The sequence below is a fragment of the Piliocolobus tephrosceles genome, chromosome 1 (genome assembly GCF_002776525.5).
Source record: "Piliocolobus tephrosceles isolate RC106 chromosome 1, ASM277652v3, whole genome shotgun sequence".
In the NCBI taxonomy this organism is placed as follows: Eukaryota; Metazoa; Chordata; class Mammalia; order Primates; family Cercopithecidae; genus Piliocolobus; species Piliocolobus tephrosceles.
Genome location: NC_045434.1, coordinates 14,178,424 through 14,202,388, shown reverse-complemented (window position 1 = coordinate 14,202,388; position 23,965 = coordinate 14,178,424). Strand labels below are relative to the sequence as shown.

The 23,965-nt window shown below is 42.5% G+C and overlaps 1 protein-coding gene and 1 long non-coding RNA gene across 3 annotated transcripts; one reads left to right on the top strand and one right to left on the bottom strand.

The window, feature by feature from the left end:
- Positions 1-11,751: 11,751 nt before the first annotated feature.
- Positions 11,752-12,535, bottom strand: LOC111545257. The gene is made up of 2 exons (XR_002732386.2): positions 12,366-12,535; positions 11,752-12,158 (listed from the first exon to the last, which is right to left on the bottom strand). It is a non-coding gene; the product is annotated as an uncharacterized LOC111545257 (long non-coding RNA).
- On the top strand, positions 12,379-23,335 carry LOC111545256 (cytochrome c oxidase assembly factor 6 homolog). 2 transcript variants are annotated; one of them, XM_023216234.1, is made up of 3 exons: positions 12,379-12,620; positions 13,158-13,317; positions 23,014-23,335. In XM_023216234.1, the coding sequence occupies exons 1-3, from the start codon at positions 12,409-12,411 to the stop codon at positions 23,107-23,109; spliced, it is 468 nt and encodes a 155-aa protein (XP_023072002.1). In that variant the 5' UTR covers positions 12,379-12,408; the 3' UTR covers positions 23,110-23,335. The 2 variants fall into 2 exon arrangements, with proteins under 2 accessions (XP_023072002.1, XP_023072003.1); XM_023216235.1 differs by lacking the exon at positions 12,379-12,620 and adding an exon at positions 12,661-12,782.
- Positions 23,336-23,965: the final 630 nt, after the last annotated feature.

Here is a 23,965-nt window from a genome sequence, read left to right as displayed (position 1 = left end):
GAATGGGCCAGAGAACCTCTCAAAACCAGAGTGCACCTTCCTTTTTGTCCTTTGATGGTTTCCTCTGGCTGTTGTCATGGTAATCGTCAACTGTCATGGCACTGGTGGGAGAGTCATTTAGAATGGACATTAGACTGTAATGAAGTTAGAGGTTCTTCAGAGGTCAAGTGACCGCCGTCTTGGATCTCACCAGTCTTAGTAAGGTAAGTCAAAAGGGGGAAATTCTGACCTCAGGCATCCTGTTTCCTAAAGATAAGCAGGATTAAGACAGGGTAGAAATTCACCTAGGTCACGTAGGCATTACACAATCCTAGTAACAATCCTAGTATCAGCTCTCATGACTGGTCTAGTACCTTGAAACAACAGGAACTATGTCCAAATACCATGAAAGTTTCATGTAGTATCAGTGTTAATGTCAGAATGTAGATTCTTTGGCTTGCAGGGAGGACTTGCGTGATGAAAGTGCTTTGGTAACAGAAAAGAAAATTTAACTTGTGAGCTCTTTCTTCTCAGGTAGCATGAATGTTAACAGACTCCTGTATGGCAAAATATATTTTCCCAGGAATGGCAAGCACCCATTTGGGTCCAATTCATGGTTCTTGAGGTACTGACAAATTAGTGTGATGTTCATAACAGTTGCACTCAGAAATTGCAGAACATTTTGCTTTTTTTTTTCCAGACAGGGTCTTGCTCTCTTGCCCAGGGTGGAATGCAGTGGCGTGATCTCAGCTCACTGCAACCTCTGCCTCCCAAGCTCAAGAGATTCTCCCACTTCAGCCTCCTGAGTAGCTGAGACTACAGACATGCACCACCACACGCAGCTAATTTTTGTATTTTTTGGTAGAGACAGGGCTTCATCATATTGGCCAGGCTGGTCTCGAACTCCTGACCTCAAGTGCCCCACTCACCTGGATCTCTCAAAGTGCTGGGATTAGAGGCATGAGCCACAGTGCCCAACCACATTTTTATTATTAAACAATTCATAATACTCTCAAAGATGTACGCTTAAAGGTCTAGAGTGAGACATGATACCAATTTGTTACACTGGCAGCCAAACTTTGTACAGTAAACTTGTAAATATTTTTTACAAACATATTTTAGTAAGTATGTAATTAAATGTTCAGAAAATTAAATAAAAACTCAACTCATTATAATAATAAAGATTTATCGTTTCCTAGACCTTGATTATCACTGGTTTTGCCTTATAGATTTTAATAGATAAATTTGAATATTTTAGCAAACCACATCATGAAAATATGTAAAAATAACTTTTCAAAAATTCTTTACATTTACTTTAATTTACAGTTTTTATACATATATATTTGGTGTAATTAGAATACAATTATATTTACTTCTTAATTCTTTTAGATCTGTATACAAATTATGTGAAACTCCTTCTACTTTTCATATTTTATTTTTTGCCTAAGTTATACCTCAGGATCTGGAAACTCTATCTTTTAACAACATAATTAACAATTTTCCTGAAACAAAGGCAAGAAAAATACATTGTACAGAATAGATTATTTTGTTGCTCAATCAAATATTATTGACTCATCAACAGGACTCCCAGATAAGGGTAATAATAATTAAATTCATCCATCTTTGACATTTTGGAAACTTTATAGAAATCATACGTTTATACATCTTTTTCAATGTTGCTGTTATGAAGGTACACTTGTCAAGGTAAAGGAAAAAACATTTTATTTTCAGCTTGATTCATAATTTTTAAGTACCAAGCATATGAAACATGGGTTCTCATTTATACTCTTTTCCCACCTACCAGAAACAGGCCTGGTCAGACTGGAATAATTTTGGATGCATTCATAATCCTTGTAAATGAAATAGATTACAATCATCCACTAAGAACAGAGATTCTTGACTGGGCATGGTGGCTCACGAGTGTAATCCCAGCACTTTGGGAGGCTGAGGCAGGCGGATCACTAGGTCAGGAGATCAAGACCATTTTGGCCAACATGTTAAAACCCCATCTCTACTAAAATACAAAATAAAAATTAGCCAGGCATGGTGGCGCGTGCCTGCAGGCCTAGCTACTCCGGAGGCTGAGGCTGGGGAATCACTTGAACCCCGGAGGTGGAGGTTGCAGTAAGCCAAGATTGTGCCACTGCACTCCAGCCTGGCAACAGACCAAGACTGTCTCAGAAAAAAAAAAAAAAAGAACAGAAATTCTCACCTAAGAATTTTCAATGTCACTGTATGCTCTGTACAAGAGGTGAAACTAAAACAAAATGACCCAATAAAGGATTCAAATAAAGGATTTTTAAAAGATACACTGAGGAAATGCTATAAAAATGAGAAGAAATGAGGTAATATTAATATCAGTTAATAAAATTCAAGGCCAGAAATGTTAAATGAGTAAATAAGAAATTTGTGTTGATGGTGTATATAATAGTATATACCTAACAAGATAGCTGTGAGCTGTAACTGTTAGAAATATAAACAAAGAAACAGACAAATCTATAATCTTTGTGACATATTCTAATATACTTCTTTCAGTAATTAAGAAATAATTTAATAATAGCAACAGCAATACAAATGTGTGGGTTTTGAGTGAATACCACAATACAAGCTTAGCTGTATAGATGGATGATGGATGGATGGATGAATACATACATATGGTTGGGCGTGGTGGCTCATGTCTGTAATCCTAGCACTTTGGGAGGCTGAGGCAGGTGGATCATCTGAGGTCGGGAGTTCGAGACCAGCCTGACCAATATGGTGAAACCCCATCTCTACTAAAAATACGAAAAATTAGCCAGGCGTAGTGGTGCATGTCTGTAATCCCAGCTGCCTGGGAGGCTGAGATATGAGAATTGCTTGAACCCAGGAGGCAGAGATTGCAGTGAGTCAGGATGGCGCCACTACAGTCCAGTCTGGGTGACAGAACAAGACTCTGTCTCAAAAAACAAATATATATATATATACACATACATATAGGTTAATAGCTAACTAGGTAGATACATAGATACACAGATACATATATAGTTGATAAATAGATTTACTCAGCTATAATATTATAAACCATAAATATTATAAGCTGTCATGGATGAAATTGACATCTTAAATCAATGGGGAAAGAATGGAATATTCAAAACTGGTGTTGGGATATTAGACAATGGAGGTGGGAGCAGGTTTTAATTTAAATAGGGAGAATTGCTTAGGACTCGATGAGCCAAGACTTGGAGAAGAAGTGGTTGGAGAAACCACCCCATACAGGGGAACCCCAGGGGCCAGCCAACGCAAAGGCTCTAAATTAGGAAGTGCTCAGTGAGGCTGAGAACACTAAGGCACTAAGTTCTTTTAGGTTCTCAGGCCTTTGCACTTATCTCTGCTTCAAATGCCTCCTTTTCCCTTCCTATCTGGGAAACATTCACTCTTTCTTCAATGTAGCCTCCAAGTTCACTTGCTCAGTGAAGACCCCTCTGATTCTCCCAGAAAGGATGTGCTACCCCATCCTCCATGCTCACGGTCCTTGGCCCATAGCTCGTATTAGTTTTTACTACATTGTGACTTTAGATTTTCATGTCTGACTTCCCCACTAGACTATGAACAAATCAAAGGCAAAGATTGCATTTCATTGAGCTATGCTTCCCCGAACATCAGGCATAGTGCATAAGACACTCACTCCATAAACCTTTGTGTGTCAAATGAGAGATATTATGTATTAAGCAGTCCAATTCCTCTTTTCACTGTGTATTCTTCATGCAAATGGCAGCTGTGTCTTAGGTGTTTTCCATATGTAGTGACAAGGTATTATGTACTATAAGGAATAAATGGGAAATTACCAAACCCCTTCTCTACGCAGAACTGAGGGCAGGGGTTTCACATCAAACAGACCGTGAAATAAATTGAGAGGGTTAATTTGTATTTATTTATTTATTTATTTTTATTTTTTGAAACAAAGTCTCTCTCTGTCACCCAGGCTGGAGTGCAGTGGTGCAATCTCCGCTCACTGCAACCTCCACCTCCCGGGTTCAAACGATTCTCATGCCTCAGCCTCCCGAGTAGCTGAGATTACAGGTGTGCACCACCATACCCAGTTAATTTTTTGTATTTTTTAGTAGAGACAGGGTTTCACTATGTTGGCCAGGCTAGTCTTGAACTCCTGACCTCAAATGATCCACCTGCCTCGGCCTCCCAAAGTGCTGGGATTACAGGCGTGAGCCACCATGCCTAGCTGTGGAGAGGGCTTATTACAGAACGTATTATACTGGCTAGGAGTACAAAAGCCATCAGGAAAAGGCTCTCCTGTCATTGAAGGCTTCTGGAAGGATATGGGCCAGTGCATGCGATTTAGTTGCTGAGCGGGTAGGAGAAGCGCATCAAAGGTGAGAGCAGAGGTAAGAACCAGCATAGATGTGGGAATGAGTGGGTGGCTGCACCGGCCAGGAGGGGGCCTGACTCAAGGAGCAGGGAAGAATCAGCAGGCTATGGAAGGCTGGAGTCAGAATGCAGTGACTAGGGACTCCTAATGTCAGGCTGAGGAATCAAATAGCTGTTCATCATTTTTGCCTGAGGATGGATCAGAGCAACATGATGAAAGTGGCTCTTGTATGAGACTTGCCCAGAAGAGTTGGGCAAGGATGGATGCAAGGGAAAGAATATGGAGCCTCAGGCCAAGAAGAATCAGGATCTGTTATACACGGACCCAGGTATGGGAGGCTTGAAAGCAACTTGGGGGCCAGGACTGTGTCTGCACCACCATGTGGCCCTATATTGGTGGTAGGGACTGAATAAGTGTCTGTTGAATACGTGAATGATGTGAATTAAGAAGAAAAAAGTTGAGAGCTGTTTTTAATCAAGGAACAGTAGGCTCTAAAGATAGAGAGACCTCCTCACCTCTTTCCCACAAATCCCCATGCAGCATCCTATGTTCCAGGGATAGTAAGCTGTTCACAGTTCTCAAGAGACCGGTTCTGCCCTATCTCTGGACATTCGTGTTACTACTTGCTTTGCCTGAAAGGGAAGGGAATACATTTGTGACTCAATCAAAAAGTGATTTAGAGGACTAAATATAAAGAAGTTTTAGGAATACCTTAATCAATTTCTGCTTTTATGTTCATTTTAATGTATTTAAAAGTATAATACGATGAAAATAATCCATGCCTAAATATATCTAAATAGGTTTTAATGTTTAAGATAAAAATCCTAGGTAGGACTGGGCATGGTGCCTCACGTCTGTAATCCCAGCATTTTGGGAGGCTGGGGCAGGTGGATCACTTGAGGTCAGGAGTTCAAGATCAGCCTGGCCAACATGGAGAAACCCCATCTCTACTAAAAATACAAAAATTCGCCAAGTGTGGTAAGTGGGCGCCTGTAATCCCAGCTACCTGGGAGGCTGAGGCACAAGAATAGCTTGAATCTGGGAGGTGGAGGTTGCAGTGAGCCGAGATCATGCCACCGCACTCCAGCCTGGGCAACAGAGCAAGATTCTGTCTCAAAAACAAAAAGAAAAATCCTCGGTACTAAAAAGCATTGTGTTATACTCAATTGGCAATGTTTTTTCTTTTCTTAGTGTTATATAAAATAATGGTGCAGGCCGGGCACGGTGACTCACGTCTGTAAATCCCAGCACTTTGGGAAGCCGAGGCAGGCGGATCACAAGACAAGGTCAGGAGATGGAGACCATCCTGGCTAATACGGTGAAACCCCGTCTCTACTAAAAATACAAAAAATTAGCCAGGCGTGGTGGTATGTGCCTGTAGTCCCAGCTGCTCGGGAGGCTGAGGCAGGAGAATCACTTGAACCTCCTCCCAGAGGTTGCAGTGAGCCAAGATTGGGCCACTGCACTCCAGCCTGGGGGACAGAGTGAGACTTTGTCTCAAAGAGAAAAATAATAATAATGGTGCAACTTATGATGAATGCATCTTAGATGAGATGAAACATCATTCTGTTTATAAGGTTTCTCTTCCTTTAAGTCTAAGATGAAGTGACCTCTATAATACAGTAATATTAATAATTAACATTTTCTTTTGTCTTTTTCCTATAACACTTACCTAACATACTACATATACTTTATTTTTTACGTTTATTGCTTATTGTCTCCCTGTTAAAATGCACATTCCATGAGGGTGGGAATTTTTATCTATATGTTCTCTGATGTCACCCAAGCCCCTAAAACAGCACATAGTAAGTGCTCTCCTTCCCTCTCTCTCTCTCTATATGTGTGTGTGTGTGTGTGTGTTTTCAGTTGAGGAAACCAATGTATATAAAGATTCAGTAACCTGACCAAGATTGCACAGCTTGACACTGGAGGAGATAGAATTCAAGCCTAGTCTGCCTTTGAATGCAATACTCTTGTCCACTCCACTGTGCTGTTTCTAACACGGCCTGTGTTCCCCTTTTTGAGTTCTCTGGGCAAACTCCTGTTGTAGACACCCATTGCATTGGGTGCCTGCCTCTATGATAGCTCTCACTGCCCTTTATTAGAGGATAATATGGTCCATGTCCTCCACTAGACCGAGCTTCTCGAAGGCTGAGACCTACCTTATTTGTCTTTTTTTTTTTTTTTCTCGCTCTGTCACCCAGGCTGGAGTGCAGTGGCGCAGTCTCGGCTCACTGCAAGCTCTGCCTCCCGGGTTCAAGTGATTCTCCTGCCTCAGCCTCCGGAGTAACTGGGATTATAGGCGTCCGCCTCCACGCCTGGCTAATTTTTTGTATTTTTAGTAGAGACGGGGTTTCACCATGTTAGCCAGGATGGTCTCCATCCCCTGACCTCGTGATCCGCCAGCCTCGGCCTCCCAAAGTACTGGGATTACAGGCGTGAGCCACCAGCCTCTTGTCTTTATCCCCAAGGCCTAGCATGGCGGCTGGCACCGCACAGACGGGTAATGTCTGTGAAATGAATTGGCTGTGTAAATACAGAGCAGGGAGCATAAGAGAGAATTGGAAGGCTTCTAACGGGAAGACAAAGGACTTGTGGAACTGATGAAAAGGAACAGCTTAAGAAGAGCAGCGCTTCTAGAGAGAAAATACTGAGTCCAGGTCTGAACGTCTTGGAAGGATGGAAAGATAAGTGAAGATATCCAGTAGGGTTGTGGAACAAGAAAACTGTCACAAAGGTTCTTTTAAGGACCGAAACATAGTCTTTGTGACAGAAATGCTAACCGAAACTATCAGAGTGAATCGACTCAGCAACTAAAACAATGCAGAGAGAGAGAGAGAGAGAGAGAGAGAGGAGACGAGAGAAAGAAATGAAGAGACAGCATCTTGGCGCATACCTATAGTTAAGGGGGTTGGGGAAGGCAAGGAGACAGCACAGAGAGCTAGAAGAAATGCAGAAGATCGCTGTAGCAACACTGAAGTCAAGGGAATCGTTCTCCGGTTTGTGTCCGTGAGTGGGTGTCTGTGATAACTGCTTTGTAACAGTACAGATTATAAATAAAAGTCTGTGGGCAGCAACAGAAAAACAACACATACATTTTCAGTGCGACTGGGTCTGTCTGGCCCTGCCCACCAGTGGTTTGGGGATCTACTTCGTTCCGACTAGAGAGCACCCACTCGAAATTTCCTCTGGATGGCAACCCAGCACAACACGTCTTCCACCTCTTCACACTGACTCCTCCTCGCCTCCTCTCTCCTCCAAACATAGGCTGGGTGATTACACCCTCTTTGTGTCAAAACAGCACACTTGAAATCATTTTATGGCACCCACATTCTTCCATTTTAATCTTTAAGATTTTATAAGGTGAAATGGTCTTTGCGATTGTTATCCTGTGTTAATTTTCTTTTTCTTATCAACACCTCAAAATTCCTCTCTTCTAGTTTGTTTTTGCTCTGTTAGTGAAACCAGCGTTTCCCAATTGCTGAACTACAGACTTCTTCAGAGGTAAGGTGGGGGATGTTATTGCACCTCACTGCATCTCTCTGGTAATATGTTACCTTGTCTATCCCTTAGGCTTACCACAGACCAGTAGGAATTGCTTAGGTGCACAGTGGCATTTAGCACTAGAGACCACTAACTTTTGACCTCGAAGAGCACTTAAGATACTAAATTCATTAAAAATTTAGTAACCACACTACAAGTATTCTGTATGACCACTATTTTTACCTTTCTGTAAATCAAATTTATTAAAGATGACCTTCCTCAGGTCAACTACTCATTTTATTTGTTTAGAAATTGTGAGATATACATTCCTATGGAAAAGTGAATAAAACATATATGTACAGTTTATTTCAAGAATAATTATAAAGTGAACACTCAGGTCCGTATATAAAACAGGAGCCTCCCATCCCATGTGCCCCTCCCTGATCATGTTTCCTTTCTCACCCTAGAGAGGAACATTTGTGATAACCATTTCTTAGCTTTTCTTTGTAGTTTTACTACTTATGACTGTATTTTAAACAATATAGTAGAGTTCTGCCCGTTTTTGAACTTTATGTAAGTGGAAACTGTTTGGAGGAACGGAGGCAAGATGGCGCATTTCCGGGTTCTTCATCACCTGCTTTTCCCGTGTGCGGGAAAATGCAGCTGACGCCCAGGAAGGTGCAGATTAATCAGGCATGCACCAGGTGATGTCAATCCGAAGAGACCAAGATTTACCTGGTGGCACCTGCGGAGCGCCACCCCCCCCCCCCCCCCCGCCCCCCCATGCCTGTGCCCCGCCTATTGACCTTCCACTCCTAGAAAAGCCGCTCCGGGCAGCCACGCCCTGTGGGCTTGCTCAGCCCCCATTCTTGTGGGGACTGTATCAGGAACTCCGCCTGAGAGCTCCACCAGGTGACTCTCTCAGCCTCCTTTGCGGGAGGCTGACAGACCTCACCTTCTACACCTTTTTCCCTGGAGCTAGATGATCAAAGAATAAATTTGCAGTTTTGCTTTTAGCCTTGCCTACTCGCTGGTTCTTTTGTGCTCTCTCTGGTGGTCTTAGAAAAACAAATCAGAAACATTCTGTATTCCTTGGTTGTCTCAGTATGGCAATTCACCATGTTATTGTAATCGTTTGTTTCTCTTTGTTGCTCTATTGCATTTCACAGTACGACTACCATAATTTATCCATTCTATTGTTGATACAAGTTTGGGTTTTATAATGGTTTCAGCTATTACAAAAATGCATATGTACAGGAAATTCTGTAGAGTTGCTGAGTCACAGTGAATGTGTATCTTCAGTCTTACTAGATAATGTCACACTGTTTTCCCTGATTGTATCAATTTATGCTACCATAGTGTATGAGGATATTCGTTGCTTCTTCCTTAAAACTTGTTTCTGTCAGACTTTAAAAATTTTTTTGATCTGGTGTATGTCTAATAGTACTGCATTGTTATCTTCATGTTCCTTTCTATAGTTACTAATGACAATGTTGGTCCTTTCATATATTAGTCATTTGCATTTGGCGCTGTGCCTATTTAAGCTTTTTGCCCATTTTCAAAATGGGCAAGTCTATTTCTTATTGATTTGTGTTATTTGCATATTCTGGGTACTAATTCTTTTTCACTCGCTTCATGGTATTGTTTGGTAAACAAAAGTCCATTACTTTTATGTAGCCCAATATTTTTATGTATGTAATACATCTTTTTTTTTTTTTTGAGACAGAGTCTCGCCCTGTCACCCAGGCTGGAGTGCAATGTCATGATCTCGGCTCACTGCAACCTGTGCCTCCTGAGTTCAAGCAATTCTCCTGCATCAGCCTCCTGAGTAGCTGGGATTACAGGCACACACCACCATATCCGGCTAATTTTTTATATCTTTATTAGAGATGGGGTTTCACCATGTTGGCCAGGCTGGTCTCGAACCCCTCACCTCATGATCTGCCTGTCTCAGCCTCCCATAGTGCTGGGACTACAGGCGTGAGCCACCGCGCCCAGTCACATCATTTGATAATTACTGAGCTTTTCCTTTATGGCTAAAAATTCCTCTTAACCTACGTCATAAATATTTTCTCATATAGGTCCACATAACTTACCTGAAATCCCTGGAGCCAGATGTTTGAAATATAGACTATTTTAAATATTAGAAGGCTAGTTTGAAACATACAACATATATTGTATAATATTCTCAACAAGAACTGGGACAGTACCCATAATGAAATACATTAATATTTCTACAGAAAAACATATGCAGTCACCTAAGTGATAATATTAATAACAACTATAAAGAGTCTCATGTTACTTTAAGGCATATTTTTCATCAAATGAGTTCCAAAGTGGTGTTTCAGAGGTTCGGGGATTTTACAATTAGTACAAAAGTTATGGTAGCCTTATTCAGTAAGAATGGAATTATTTCAAAGCTTTTAGGAACTTACTGGTGGAGCCATGTACCTGGAATTTGTGTGTATGAAGATTCTTCACTCTCATTCAAATTACTTAATGGTTTCTCTACTTTTGAGTCAGTTACTTGTTTTTCTTGAAATTTGTACAGTCATCTAAATCTTATTTGCACTAAATTGTTTACAAGATTATCTAACTTTTTTGATGTCTATAGTATTTCTAGTTTCCATTCTTGATAAAGATTGTTGACATCCCTCCTTTTATAGCTATTAGATGTTTGCCAATTTTAATTAGTTTTTTTCCAAAAAAATCAGCTTTTGGTTTCTTTCAACCTATTCTATGCTGTGGTGTAGGTGACTTCAAGCTACTTATTTGATGTTATTGATCATGGAGTTGGCAAGAGGTGTGCACAATTGGCTCTCCCATGCCAGTACAGGCTGGCTCTGGTACACCACTGCTTTTATTTTCCATTTCATTAATTTCTGCTCTTAACATTATTTCTGTCCTTCTATTTTCTGTCTTATTTGGCTGTCCTTTTACTAACGTCTTGAAAAGGGATTTTCAGCTCAAGACTTTTCAGACTCTTCTAATATACTTAATTATGGCTATAAATGCCTCTCTAAGTGCTGCTTTAGTTTCATCCCACAGGTGTTGCTATTGTATTTTATGGTTCAGTTCAAAGTATTTTCTCAATAGCATCAACTCTCCCTGTGTTATTCGACTTGTTTTTACAGTTCTTTATTGATTTCTATCTTAAATGCACTGTAGTAAAAAATGAAAATTATTTCTATTTTCAAAATTTGTTGAGTTGCTTTATAACTAAGTATGTGGTTGACTGTGGTGATGTGTTGTGTCTGCTTTCAAAAAACTACATTCTGATTTTGGTCGTGTTGTTCTGTATATATTAATTGCGTCGTTTGTACATCATGTTATTCACGTTTCCTATATTCTTAATTTTTCTCTTGCTAGTCTTAACAATTAGTGAGAAAGGCCTGTTAAAATTACCCAATATGACCAGGCATTTTTTTCTTTGTACTTCTGTCGCTTCACTTTGTTTCATATGTATTTTTCATTAGGTACATATAAATTTTAAATTTAAAACACATTTCCTTTTTAGACTCAGAAGTCATCTAAGACTCTTTCATTCCTTTTATATCCCATCAGTCATATTTAAAAGACATCTATATGTAAACCGACGTCAATAGACATGATGTAAAAGAAGGGGGTGGCTCTGGTAAAGCTAAAGTAACTTCGCTATTAGAGTGCATTAACTATGGGGGAAATGCTTTCTATATTGCAGAACACATATTTGGTGGTACTTAGCCTCACATCGCCACCCTGAAGTCTGCATATATTGAATTTGGAATGGCTCAAACTGCACTGAGGGCAAAATTGTAAATTGCTTATCTTATATAAATGTTTTAGAACTAAATGGTGGAATAGATGGAATCTATTAAGAGAACGGGGTGCCAAATGACTGACTATAAACACGCTTTTTAATAAAGATTCTGCTGAGATGTTAACGCATATTTTCTAAAATTTTTATTTTTTCTTGTTCATTTTGTTTCTAAGATACTAACTCACGTATTAAAAATAATATCTCAAAACATTTGAAGCAACTCTCTTCATCCCTTTTAAAAATACCTTGTTGTTTCGGGGGTTAAAAAAAAGCCACAATACAAATAGGGAGATAACAATACAAATAATTTATTTTCCCAACTCCCCTGCCATGGGTTCTGGGACGTCACCGCCTCCTTCTGGGGCCCGTTTCATCCTTTTCTTTTAATCCAAGAAGCGATGGTGTTGCGCGCCTGTAGTCCCAACTACCTGGGAGGCAGGCTGAGGTGGGAGGATTTTTTGGGTCCAGGATTTTGAGGCTGCAGTAAACCGTGTTCTCCCCACTGCACTCAAGACTGGGAGGAAGAGCGAGACCCTGTATCAGAAACAAAACAAAACGAGAACGTATCGCGGCTCTGCAACACTCCGTCCAGTTCTCGCACTCTCAGGTGCAAATTTCCACACAAACCCCTCGGCTCGCCTTGTCCCGCGGGGCTAGCCCATTAAGCTTTCCGGGACACACTGTGTGACGACATATACGTATATACCCTTCTTGCCCTTGAAGGCCGGAAGTCAGTCCTACAGGAAAAGCGAAACAGGAAGTCCCGCCCCTCTTTGGAAAGTAAATGGTAGCCCGAAAGGGTCAAAAGCGTCCGCGATTTCGCCGAGTGAATTGCTTTCTGCGGTTGGGGAGATCTACTCTTCTAGAGCTCGAGCCAGCGGGGCGACCCTGCGGTGGCAGGACTCGGCACCGCGCCCTCCACCGCCGGTTGGTGGCCTGCGTGACCCTTTCCTCTCGTCGACATCGGAAGGAAGCCAGACGTGGGCGGACAGAGAGGTCGGCTCGCTGAGGGGTCCAGGTGGGGCGCGCATGGAGTATGGGCCCGGGAGGTCCCTTACTGTCCCCGAGCCACGGGTTCCTCTTGTGCAAAACGGCGTGGCACTCCAGTCGCCTGCTTGGTGATTGTGGCCCCTGCACACCTGTTTCTACAGCGCTTAGGTTCGAACAGTAACCCTGTAAACTAGGCACTGCTGTCCCCGCTTTACTGGTGGGAAACGGCCTCGGAGAGAATAAATGAACTGCCCTAAGCGACTGGGACAGAGCCACAGTTCTCAGCCAGGCTTTCTTAGCCCACGCTGCCGCCCCAGCAGGGATCAAATCACACAGTGTGAGATAAGCCTCAAGAGCGAGTGGTCTTATGCTGCCACCGAGAACTGATTGGGTTCAGTTGCATCATCAAAATCCCGAAGCATGGTCTTTTTTTTTTTTTTTTTAGTTTTAAAGGAAGAGGAGATTGACAGTTTTCCTCTTTCCTTACCTTCTCTTCAGATTACAAAGTTCCTTGTTAATCTCAAATGTTATTTTGGCCAACAGCTTCATCCCGGTAGGAATGGCAGCCCCATCTATGAAGGAAAGACAGGTCTGCTGGGGGGCCCGGGATGAGTACTGGAAGTGTTTAGATGAGAACTTAGAGGATGCTTCTCAATGCAAGAAGTTAAGAAGCTCTTTCGAATCAAGTTGTCCCCAACAGTGGGTAAGTCACAGATGTGTTTCTCTTCCCTGTTAAGATACTTCGAGCTTATACTGTGAGTGGTAGGTTGACATGAAGCACTCTCTGAGGCATGTCAATTAACAGTTTCTTTGAGGCACAGAGAAAACCTTGCCTGGTAATCCAGCCTTTTTTGATGCACGTACATCAGGTAGATCTTTGGAGAATGTCAACTGACACATTAAAGAGCATTGAAAAACACAACAAACGTATGAACAATAACCAAAAAAAGTCCAGTTCATTTCACGGGTAGACTTTTCCAGGATCTTCTGAAGGGGTAGTATTTAATCTTGGGCAGGAGTTGGCAAAATTAATTGGCCTAGAGCTACTATCAGAAATAAAACATTCCCAGTTGCTCACCCAAAATCCTTTAAGTCATCATATACCCAAAATACAAAGAAAGGAGTTTGGTAAGTAGAAGAAAAAAAAGGTTCATGTGGTAGATTCTGTCTCCCTGACAGGCATTCAAGCGCTGTATTCCCTGACCTTAGTATGAGGGGGGATTGGAAAGGGGACTGTTACTGAGGTTAGTAAGTGGTCATGTGTGCTAAGTGCTTGACATTTTCATCTTCACCAATACCTGTTAAGATAGGTACTGTTGGCTGGGCGTGGTGGCTTACGCCTGTCATCCCAGCACTTTGGGAGGCCGAGGCGGGCAGATCACGAGGTCAGGAGTTCAAGACCAGCCTGGCCAACGTAGTGAAATCCCATCTTTACTAAAAATACAAAGACAAAAAAAATAGCCGGGCATGGTGGTATGTGCCTCTAATCCCAGCTACTCAGGAGTCTGAGGCAGGAAAATTGCTTGAACCAGGACCCGGGAGGTGGAGGTTGCAGTGAGCCAAGATCACACCACTGCATTCCAGCGTGGGCCACAGAGCAAGACGTTGTTATTCTATGTCTCCAGAGGAGGCAACTGAAGCTCAGAGCATTGAAGTCACTCGCTTGTTATTACTCAGTGAATGGTAGAACTGTAATTTTAAGGCAGTCCTAACTGGCTGATGTGGGATTTGAACTTGGATTTGTCTGTGCTTTTTCACTGTCTTATGCTGCTCCAAAATATACTGTGTAGTTGGAAAACAGATAATTTTAGAGTTGGGGTGGTTTTAGGGGTTTTACCTTCTCATACCTCAAACCTTTAAGAGACTTTGAAGGAGGCCACAAGAAGGCTGTGATGCAGGGAGGGGTCGTATTGGTGGCTGAGCTGGGGATGAACACATTGAACAGAAATTACTTTATTTTTCTTTCTTTAATTTGTAGAGACAGGTTCTCAATCTGTCACCCTGGCTTGAGTGCAGTGGCGTGATCATAGCTCACTGCAGCCTTGACCTCCTGGCCTCAAGCAGTCCTCCCGCCTAAACCTCCTGAGAAGCTGGCACTATAGGCATCTGCCACCATGCCTGGCTAATGTTTTTTTTTTTTTTGAGACGGAGTCTTTCTCTGTTGCCCAGGCTGGAGTGCAGTGGCGTAATCTCAGCTCACTGCAAGCTCCACCTCCTGGGTTCACGCCATTCTCCTGCCTCAGCCTCCTGAGTAGCTGGGACTATAGGCGCCCGCCACCACGCCCAGCTAATTTTTTGTATTTTTAGTAGAGATGGGGTTTCACTGTGGTCTCAATCTGACCTCGTGATCCGCCCGCCTCGGCCTCCCAAAGTGCTGGGATTACAGGCATGAGCCACCACGCCTGGCCACCTGGCTAATTTTTAAAAATATTTTGTGAAGACAGGATCTTAGTATGTTGCCCAGGCTGGTCTCAAACTCCTGGGCCCAAGTGATCTTCCCACCTTAACCTCCCAAAGCACGGGGATTAACAGGTGTTGAGTCACCACATCTGGCCAGACATGGCTTTAGATGAACTCTTCATCTGTAAAACCAGCCTGATACAGCCTGTCGCATGGGATTGTTATGAAGACAAAATATATAACTTGACGTGTAAACTGAAAACTGATCAATATGGGACTCTGATTGAATTAGATAATGATTCCAGCAGAAAATGTTGTACATCTGTAGTTTTCCTATTAGACAGATGCATTGAGAGGAACTCCAGGTTAAAGCTGGAGTTCCCCTTTGATCCCACTTTTATCCTCTCTCTCATGAAACCCACTGCTTTTTCTCCAACCTGATGGCTCCCACTCTCACACTTCCAGGGCAGCTTCCAGTCTGTGTGTCAGAAAGGGTTTTTACAGCCAGCCATTTGGTTCTTGATGGTACATCTCTCCCACTCAAGCAGACTGGGTGCCATCCCCTGAGGCCCCAACCTCTCTCCGGGTCACTGCGTCATAGTCACCGCTAACATAAATTGAGTACATCCTCTCTACAGTCTACACACTTGAAATGTGTCATCTATCTTCTTTATCCTTCATGGAACTCTCTTAGCGGTTTTGTAGGTAAGGGCACGTTGACATGAAGTCACTTGTAGTTACAGAGCCTGCATTTGAAGTCAGTAGTCTGATTCCAGACCCCACATACTTCTCCCTGTGCCTACTGTGCAAGAACAGGATCCGTGAAAATAGCTTGCACAAGTCTCATGTTGTTCGAGAAACTGAGTTATAATTCAAGTCTACTTAAATACAAAAGCTCTGTCTCCTTGGGTCCCTTTACAGTTCTCTCACCCAGTTTCTTCATTCATGTCTAGCAGCCACCACTCTTTGGAATGCCTTCCTGTGAGTGTGTTAAATGCCCGTGTTCAGTAGAGCTCCTTTCTCTGCTACTCACTCGTCCAAGGCAATCCTGTTTACAGCCATGGCTTGAAGTTCCAGCTTGTGTGTTGATGCCTATGTTAGCCCAGGCTGTCATAACCAAATACCTTACAGAAATTTATTTCTCACAGTTTTGGAGGCTTGAGGTCTGAGATCAAGATGCCAGCATGGTCAGTTTCTAATGAGGGCCCTCCTCCTGGCTTGTAGATAGCCACCTTCTTGCTGTGTTCTCACCCAGCAGAGAGAGAGAGAGAGAGAGAGGTCCAGTCTCTTCCTCTTTTTTTTTTTTTTTTTTTTTTTTAAGACAGAGTCTCACTCTGTCGCCCAGGCTGGAGTACAGTGGCGTGATCTTAGCTCACTGCAACCTCTGCCACCCGGGTTCAAGCAGTTCTCCTGCCTCAGCCTCCTGAGTAGCTGGGATTACAGGTGTCCGCCACCACACCCAGTTAATTTTTGTAGTTTTAGTAGAGGTGGGGTTTCACCATCTTGGCCAGGCTGGTCTTGAACTCCTGACCTCTTACCCGCCTCGGCCTCGCAAAGTGCTGGGATTACAGGCGTGAGCCACTGCACCTGTCTCTTCCTCTTCTTATAAGGACATTAATCCCATCAGATTAGCAGGGCCCACACTCATGACCTCATCTAAACCTAATCACCTCCTATAGGCCCCACCTTCAAATGCCATCACATTGGGGTTAAGGCTTCAACATGGGAATTTGGGAGGGGCATGAGCCTTCAGGTCATATAGTGCCCAAAGGTGTGTCTCCAGCCTGGCCCTTTCTCCAGCTCCAAAACTGCCTTTCCAGCTACCTGTTAGCTTCCAGTTGGAGATGCATGAGGACCAACCTTGATGTCTGCATATACAAGAGTGAGCTCTTCCCCACCTTGCACCCAGTAGGCCTCCTCCCATGCTTCCAGCTTCAGTGAAAGACACCAGCATCAACTTAGGACCCGGGCCCTGGATGTCAACCTTGACTGAATTATTGGAGTGTTCTTGGGAGGGAGACTAGATAAGTCAGGGCTGTGAGCTCAGCTGCTGTCCAGCTTCAGTCTGATCCTTCTGGAAACTCTGGAGTGTGAATTGCACCATAATTAATGACTTTTGTGCCTGCCAGTCATTGGCGTTGGCTGAGGGGCAGGTCTCTGGAGAAGGGGGCAGCCATCTGGTGTTAGCAGCCACTGCCCAGCGCAGCAGGGAGTAGGTACATGGGCATCCACTGCTCAGCGCAGACATCAGGGAGTAGGTACATGGGCAGCAGGGAGTAGGTACGTGGGCATCCACTGCTCAGCGCAGCAGGGAGTAGGTACATGGGCATCCACTGCCCAGCACAGCAGGGAGTAGGTACATGGGCATCCACTGCCCAGCGCAGCAGGGAGTAGGTACGTGGGCATCCACTGCCCAGCGCAGCAGGGAGTAGGTACATGGGCATCCACTGCTCAGCGCAGCGGGGAGTAGGTACGTGGGTCTGCAGAGGGAATCTGGACAGAGACCCAGTAGTGGCCATAATCCCACCTGTCCAGTTGCAGGCAGCGTGAAGCCCCCACAGCACCCCCACATGGGGTCTGTACCTATAAACTGACCCGTAGAACTGCAGAGCTGAGTGCAAGCTCTCCACAGCGAGTGTTGCTGCCAGCGGGTGAAGGAGAGGAATGACTGTTCATCATCAGTTCAACTACTTGTCTTGTCCAGGTAAGGAGTATTATAGTTAATGGATCTAGAGTGGAGACTCATGTTCCCCTTCTGACAAGAAAAGTAACACATTCACATGTTTTATAAAAAGAGTATTTTTTAAAGAAAAGTTCAAGAACACAGCCTGCCCATTTCAATGAAATGATATAGGAAAAAATCTCCCAAATATAGATGATGGCCCTCCTTCAGCTCTACTGTCATTTTTTTTGGTCCATATCCTGTTCATTTAGTCATTCCACAAATATATTGAGCACCTCCTATGTGCCATAGGAAAATACAGCAAGGAAAAATAGACAAAGTGCTCAGCCCTCTTGTAACATACATTCTAGTATGGGGAGAGAGACAAGTAGTAGAATTAAAAGAATGTTATATGGTGATAAGTGATAGGATGAAAAATCAAACAAGGGTACAGGTTTAAGTAGGATGGTCAGAAAAGGTTTTATTTATACAGAAACTATTTCCACAAAGTTAGGAAAAGTCAGGGAACAGATAGGCAGATACCTGATGAAGAGGATTCCAGGCAGAGAGAGTGAAACAGCCAAAAACCTGCACTGATGGGCCAGCCGCAGAGGCTCATGCCTGTAATCCCAGCACTTTGGGAGACTGAGGTGGGCAGATCACCTGAGGTCAGGATTTGAGACCAGCCTGGCTAACATGGCAAAACCCAATCTCTACTAAAAATACAAAATTTGGCTGGGTGTGATGGTGGGCGCCTGTAATCCCAGCTATTTGGGAGGCTGAGGCAGGAGAATTGCTTGAACCCGGGAGGTGGAGGTTGCAGTAAGCTGAGATCATGCCACTACACTCCAGCCTGGGCAGCACAGCAAGACTCTGGTTTTGTTGTTTTTTTGGTTTAAAAAAAAAAAAAAAATGTTTAAGGGACAGGAAGAATAGTAAAAGTTAGAGCCAAGAGATAGGAGGCCAGGAGGTACTTTTTAAAATTTTTTTTTTTTTTTTCTTTTGAGACCGGTCTCACTCTGTTGCCCAGGCTGGAGTGCAGTGGTGTGATCTTTGCCATGTTGCCCAGGCTGGTCTTGAACTCCTGGACTCAAGCGATCTGCCCATCTCAGCCTCCCAAAGTGCTGGGATTATGATGTGAGCCACTGTGCCCGGCCATGGTTGGTGCTTTTACTCTTAGTAATACAGAAAGCCATTGGAGAGCTTTGGGTTTAAGAGTAAGGAGGGAAATGAGGCCATGAGAGGGATGACAATCAGTGGAAAGGTGGTGGGACTGATGGGCTGTTGGTATTAAGTCCAAGAGAGAATGTTCGTAGGGGTTGGAGAATGGGATTCTCACAATTGGAATTATGGAAGAGTTGTATTTGTTATGAGGACAAGATATAAGCTTTGATCCTGGGAGTAAGGTAGGTTGGAGGATGAGATCATTGAAGAGGTCAAGGAACTGAGAGGCCATGGTATTGAAAAGATCAGTATGCGGACATTGAAATTACCCACGAGTTGTGACCTGAGTATTGTTGGAGAAAATAATGGTGTTTTAGTCCGTTTTTTCACTGCTATAAAGAACTGCCTGACACTGGTTAATTTATAAAGGAAAGAGGTTTAATTGACTCACAGTTCAGCATAGCTGGGGAGGCCTCAGGAAACTTAGAATCATGGTGGAAGGTGAAGGGGAAGCAAGGCACCTTCTTCACAAGGCGGCAGGAAGGAGAAGTGCCAAACAAAGGGGGAAGAGCCACTTATAAAACCACCTGATCTTATGAGAACTCACTCACTTTCACGAGAACAGCATGGGAGAAACTACCCGGTGATTCAACCTTCACCTGGTCTCTCCCTTGACACGTGGCGATTATGGGGATTAAAATTCAAGATGAGATTTGGGTGGGGACACAAAGCCTAACCATATCAGATGGTGACCTGCAAAGTTGTAGACGACTGTAACAAAGAAGGGAAGCAGATAATATAGTAAATTATTCCCATTGACTTCTGCAGCATTTGACAGTGATAGCCCGTTTCCCATTTACACCCATTTTCTTCTGCAACACTGTTCTTTCTTAGTGCATAACTGAGTTATTTCTTTGCCTCCCCTTCACTGTCGGTTCTTTGCTCGCTGTTCACCTGTACTCTCTTTTCAAGTATTACCTTGTCAAAGTCCTACCCAATTGCCATAGAATAAAAGCTGAAAAGTTTTTCCAGAGATATGTATGCATAAGTGTGGGGAGGCACACGGGAGGGCAAGAAATTGAAATATCTTTTGAGTGCATTCTGAATGAGACGCTTTGTTTTTGTTGCCTTTAATTTTCATTCAGTCTTGTGAGGTACTGTTGGATCTGTTTTATACAATAGGAACTAAGGCTCAGAAAGGTAAAATAATGTCTTAGACCAGCCAACCAGTAAAGTAGTAGAGAGAGGATTTGAATGTCTATGATTTCAAAATTTGGATCTTTTATTTAGCTGATGTTACAGCCACGAAATAAAGATAAAAATAGTACCACTAAATTGGGATTTAGAATGAATAATTCTATCCCAAAACACCAAAAATACATGCTTATTACAAAATAAATATGCCATACAACTGATATGCTAGCTGTTACAAAAACAAATTAGTTCTCTCTAGTACTCACATATCTATTTTATAGCACTCATCAGTGTGACTTGTATAATGGTCCTATTGAAAGTCTTCTGGGATTACAGGCGTGAGCCACCACTCCCAAGGCAGGTGGATCACCTGAGGTCAGGAGTTCGAGACCAGCCTGGCCAACATGGCGAAACCCTTCTCTATTAAAAATGCAAAAATTAGCCCAGCGTGGTAGTGCGTGCCTATAGTCCCAGCTACTTGGGAGGCTGAAGCAGGAGAATCACTGGAACCCGGTAGGCAGAGGTTGCAGTGAGTTGAGATCACGCCACAGCACTCCAGCTTGGGTGACAGAGTGAGACTGTGTCTCAAAAAAAAAAAAAAAGTCTCCTATTCCTAAATTAGGAGCAGGGATCAGGCCTGTCATTCTAGCATCATCTAACAAAGTTCCACAAACAGAGCAACCAAATATCCAAGATCTGTGATCTTAATATCAAATTCACAGTCTTTTTTTCTATAAAACTTTGAAATGTCTCAGAGATCCCAGTATTTTGGCATTCACACTACTGTCCTGGGTCTTATTCAGTGGTTTAGAGCCCACTCGCTTATGTGTATACAGTATTTCTCAATGAATCCTTCTTGATTCATTAGCCTTTTAGAGAAAGGACCATGTGTTGAGGGTCTTAGGCTGTTTGAAAGAGAAGGTGAGGGCTAGGGAGGAGAGCTTTCCAGGCAGAATGTGATAATATGCAAAGGCATGGAATCAAGATGCACAGGAAATGAGCATGGGGTAGTTCTGTAGGACAGACAGTTCAGTGACTGCTGGTAAATTCAGAGAGGATGGACATGCGGCCTGGGATGAAGCCATCAGTGGCCTTGTTTGTCTTACAAACCTTAAAGGCAATATGAATACCTTGAAAGATCTTCAAACAAGCAAGTGACCTGATCAAATTTGGGTTTCAGAAAGATTATACTCTGGCAGCCTGGGACAGGTTTAAGATTAGGATTAAGGATGGTTGAGCCTGGAAATAGAGAAGCCAGTGAAAGAGCTGTTACAACAACCCAAGTGAGAAATGATGAGGGTTTGCGCTGGGGCAGTGAAGAGGAGAGAAGAGATCTAAGTGTCTAGGTGGATGTGATGTGTTCATTGAAATAGGTATTAGAGGAGAAACATGTTTGGAGAGGAGCAAAGTTCTGGACAAGTTGGGACTGCAGTGTCAGTAGGACCTCTAAATGGCGTTGTCTTAGGCAGTTGGAGATGTGACAGGAGAGGCAAACATCTATTAATTTGTCACAAAAATGTTAAGGGCATTGTCCACTTCTTCCTTTGGTATCCTTTATATAACGTCCATCCTAGCCCAATCAGCCGGAGACCACCAGGGATGAATCTGTAGTCTGATTTGTGAATGCTTATAACCAGGAAGACCACACACCAGAGGAACTGTGGGCATCTCACCAACAAAGAAAAAGAGAGTTGTTGGAAGTTTAGGGGAAGAATGGAGTTTAGGTAAAATTTAAATGAAATGGTGTTTTGACAACCTCAGTACAAAGCATAGGTGTCATCATCAGCTCTGGATTGAAAAATGGACCAGGGTTTTCTTCTTTGAAGTTAAAAGATTGAGTGTCATGTTCATGTTAAGAAATGTTATTTGACATTCTGAAGTTGAGTTGGGGATCAAGGCTGCGTCTGTGTCAGGGTGCCTTAGATCTTCTAGACAAAAGTGGGATGTTTCCTTCTTACAGATAAGACTTCAAACAGCAAATTTCTAGTAGTTGATGATTTTAGAGAACAAGATTTCTCAGTGAATAAGAAAGCAGTAGTCACTCAAATAACGGATCTATTAGCACACTCCGTGGCTGTAGTACGCCCTCGGGAGACATGTTTCCTTTCAGCTAACTTTGTGTGTCTGTTATCCCAGCTTGATTGATACAGGGCAGGGCAGATTTTTACATTTGCAGTCCAAGCTAATTTTTACTTACAAGCACCACTGAAATATTTAAGAATTAAATCCTAAGAAAGGCTTTTAACAAAAGAACTAGTGTTTTGTAGTCTGACAATGAAGATGAATTTAGAGTTGGTAAGAAAAATGGTCCAGGCACGGCATGGTGGCTCACACCTGTAAATCCCAGCACTTTGGGAGGCCTAGGCAGGTGGATCACTTGAGGTCAGGAGTTCGAGACCAGCCTGGCCAACATGGCAAAACCCCATCACTACTAAAAATACAAAAAAAAGTAGCCGGGCATGGTAGCAGGTGCCTGTAATTGCAGCTACTTAGGAGGCTGAGGCCAGAGAATAGCTTGAACCTGGGAGGCGGAGGTTGCAGTGAGCTGAGATTGTGCCACTGCACTCCAGCCTGGGTGACAGAGCAAGATTCTCTGTCTCAAAAAAAAAAAAAAAAAAAAAGAAAGAAAGAAAAAATGGTCCAACGTGTTCACATCTGAAGCCTTCTGACGTACCTGAGAGCTCTCTGTGGCCTCGGAACTTGCCTGCAAGCCTGACCTGTGTGCACATGGGTCCATTTCTTGAGAAGGTTCCTGAGTTATTCAAATTCTCAACATGGTCTAAAACCCAAAAAGGATTAGAAGTCACTGGTCTACACTGTCCTCAGAGACGTATTCATCAAATGCCTCAATTGAAAATGATTCTAGAATATAAATCACTTAAATTTATGTTGAATAATGTGTTACATTCAAATCTGTGCTTTTGCTTATCTAAGCTGCATAACTTGCCCTTATTTCAAATCCTTTTTTTTTTTCAACAGATAAAATATTTTGATAAAAGAAGAGACTACTTAAAATTCAAAGAAAAATTTGAAGCAGGACAATTTGAGCCTTCAAAAACAACTGCAAAATCCTAGGCTATTCATAAAGATTGAAAGTCTTCTTTCTGGACATTAAAAAAAGCTCCACTGACTATGGGACAGTAGTAGTTTAAATGATAGTGAACCTCAATACTTGTTCCCTGTATCCGACACTTGATAATTAAGATGATCAAGAACCAGATCTGTGAAGAATTGAAATAAAATGGTATTTAGTAAGAAATCTCTTTTTAAGAAAAGAAGTAAAACCTGTTATAAACACATGTGCTTTTTTCTTTTTTTTAAATTAGAGGATGGATAGTACGCAGATGAAATTTATAATATACACAGAAGTGAAATAAATGGGAGTTAGCATTTTAATACAGGCAAGAGCTATTACAACAGCCCAAGTGAGAAACGATGAGAGTTTGTGGAAGGTTTATAAGGAAGAAGGGTGAACTTAAAATATACAAGTAAAATAATAAAAGCCATCTATAAAAAAGCCCATAGCTAATATCACACTTAATGTTGGGACAGTAACTGGATGTCTAGCTAGTCCAGTGAGACAAAAAAGAAAAAGCATACACACTGGGAAGGAAGAACTAAAACTAGCTCTACTCACATATACTACTATCTTACAGAATGTACCAATGGATGCACAAAAAGAGCTCCTAGAACTACAAGACAATCATAGAAACGTTGCAGGAAACAAGGTCAATATACACAAGGAAAACTGTATTCCTATATACCAGCAATAAACAATTGGAATTTTAAAAATACCATTTGTGAATAGCACCAAAAAAAATTTAAAGGAATACTTAGGTATAAATATAATATATGGAGGCCTGTATGCTGAGAACTAGAAAACACTTGGAAGGAGACTACATCAAATTAAATGGAGAGGTATACAGTTGGC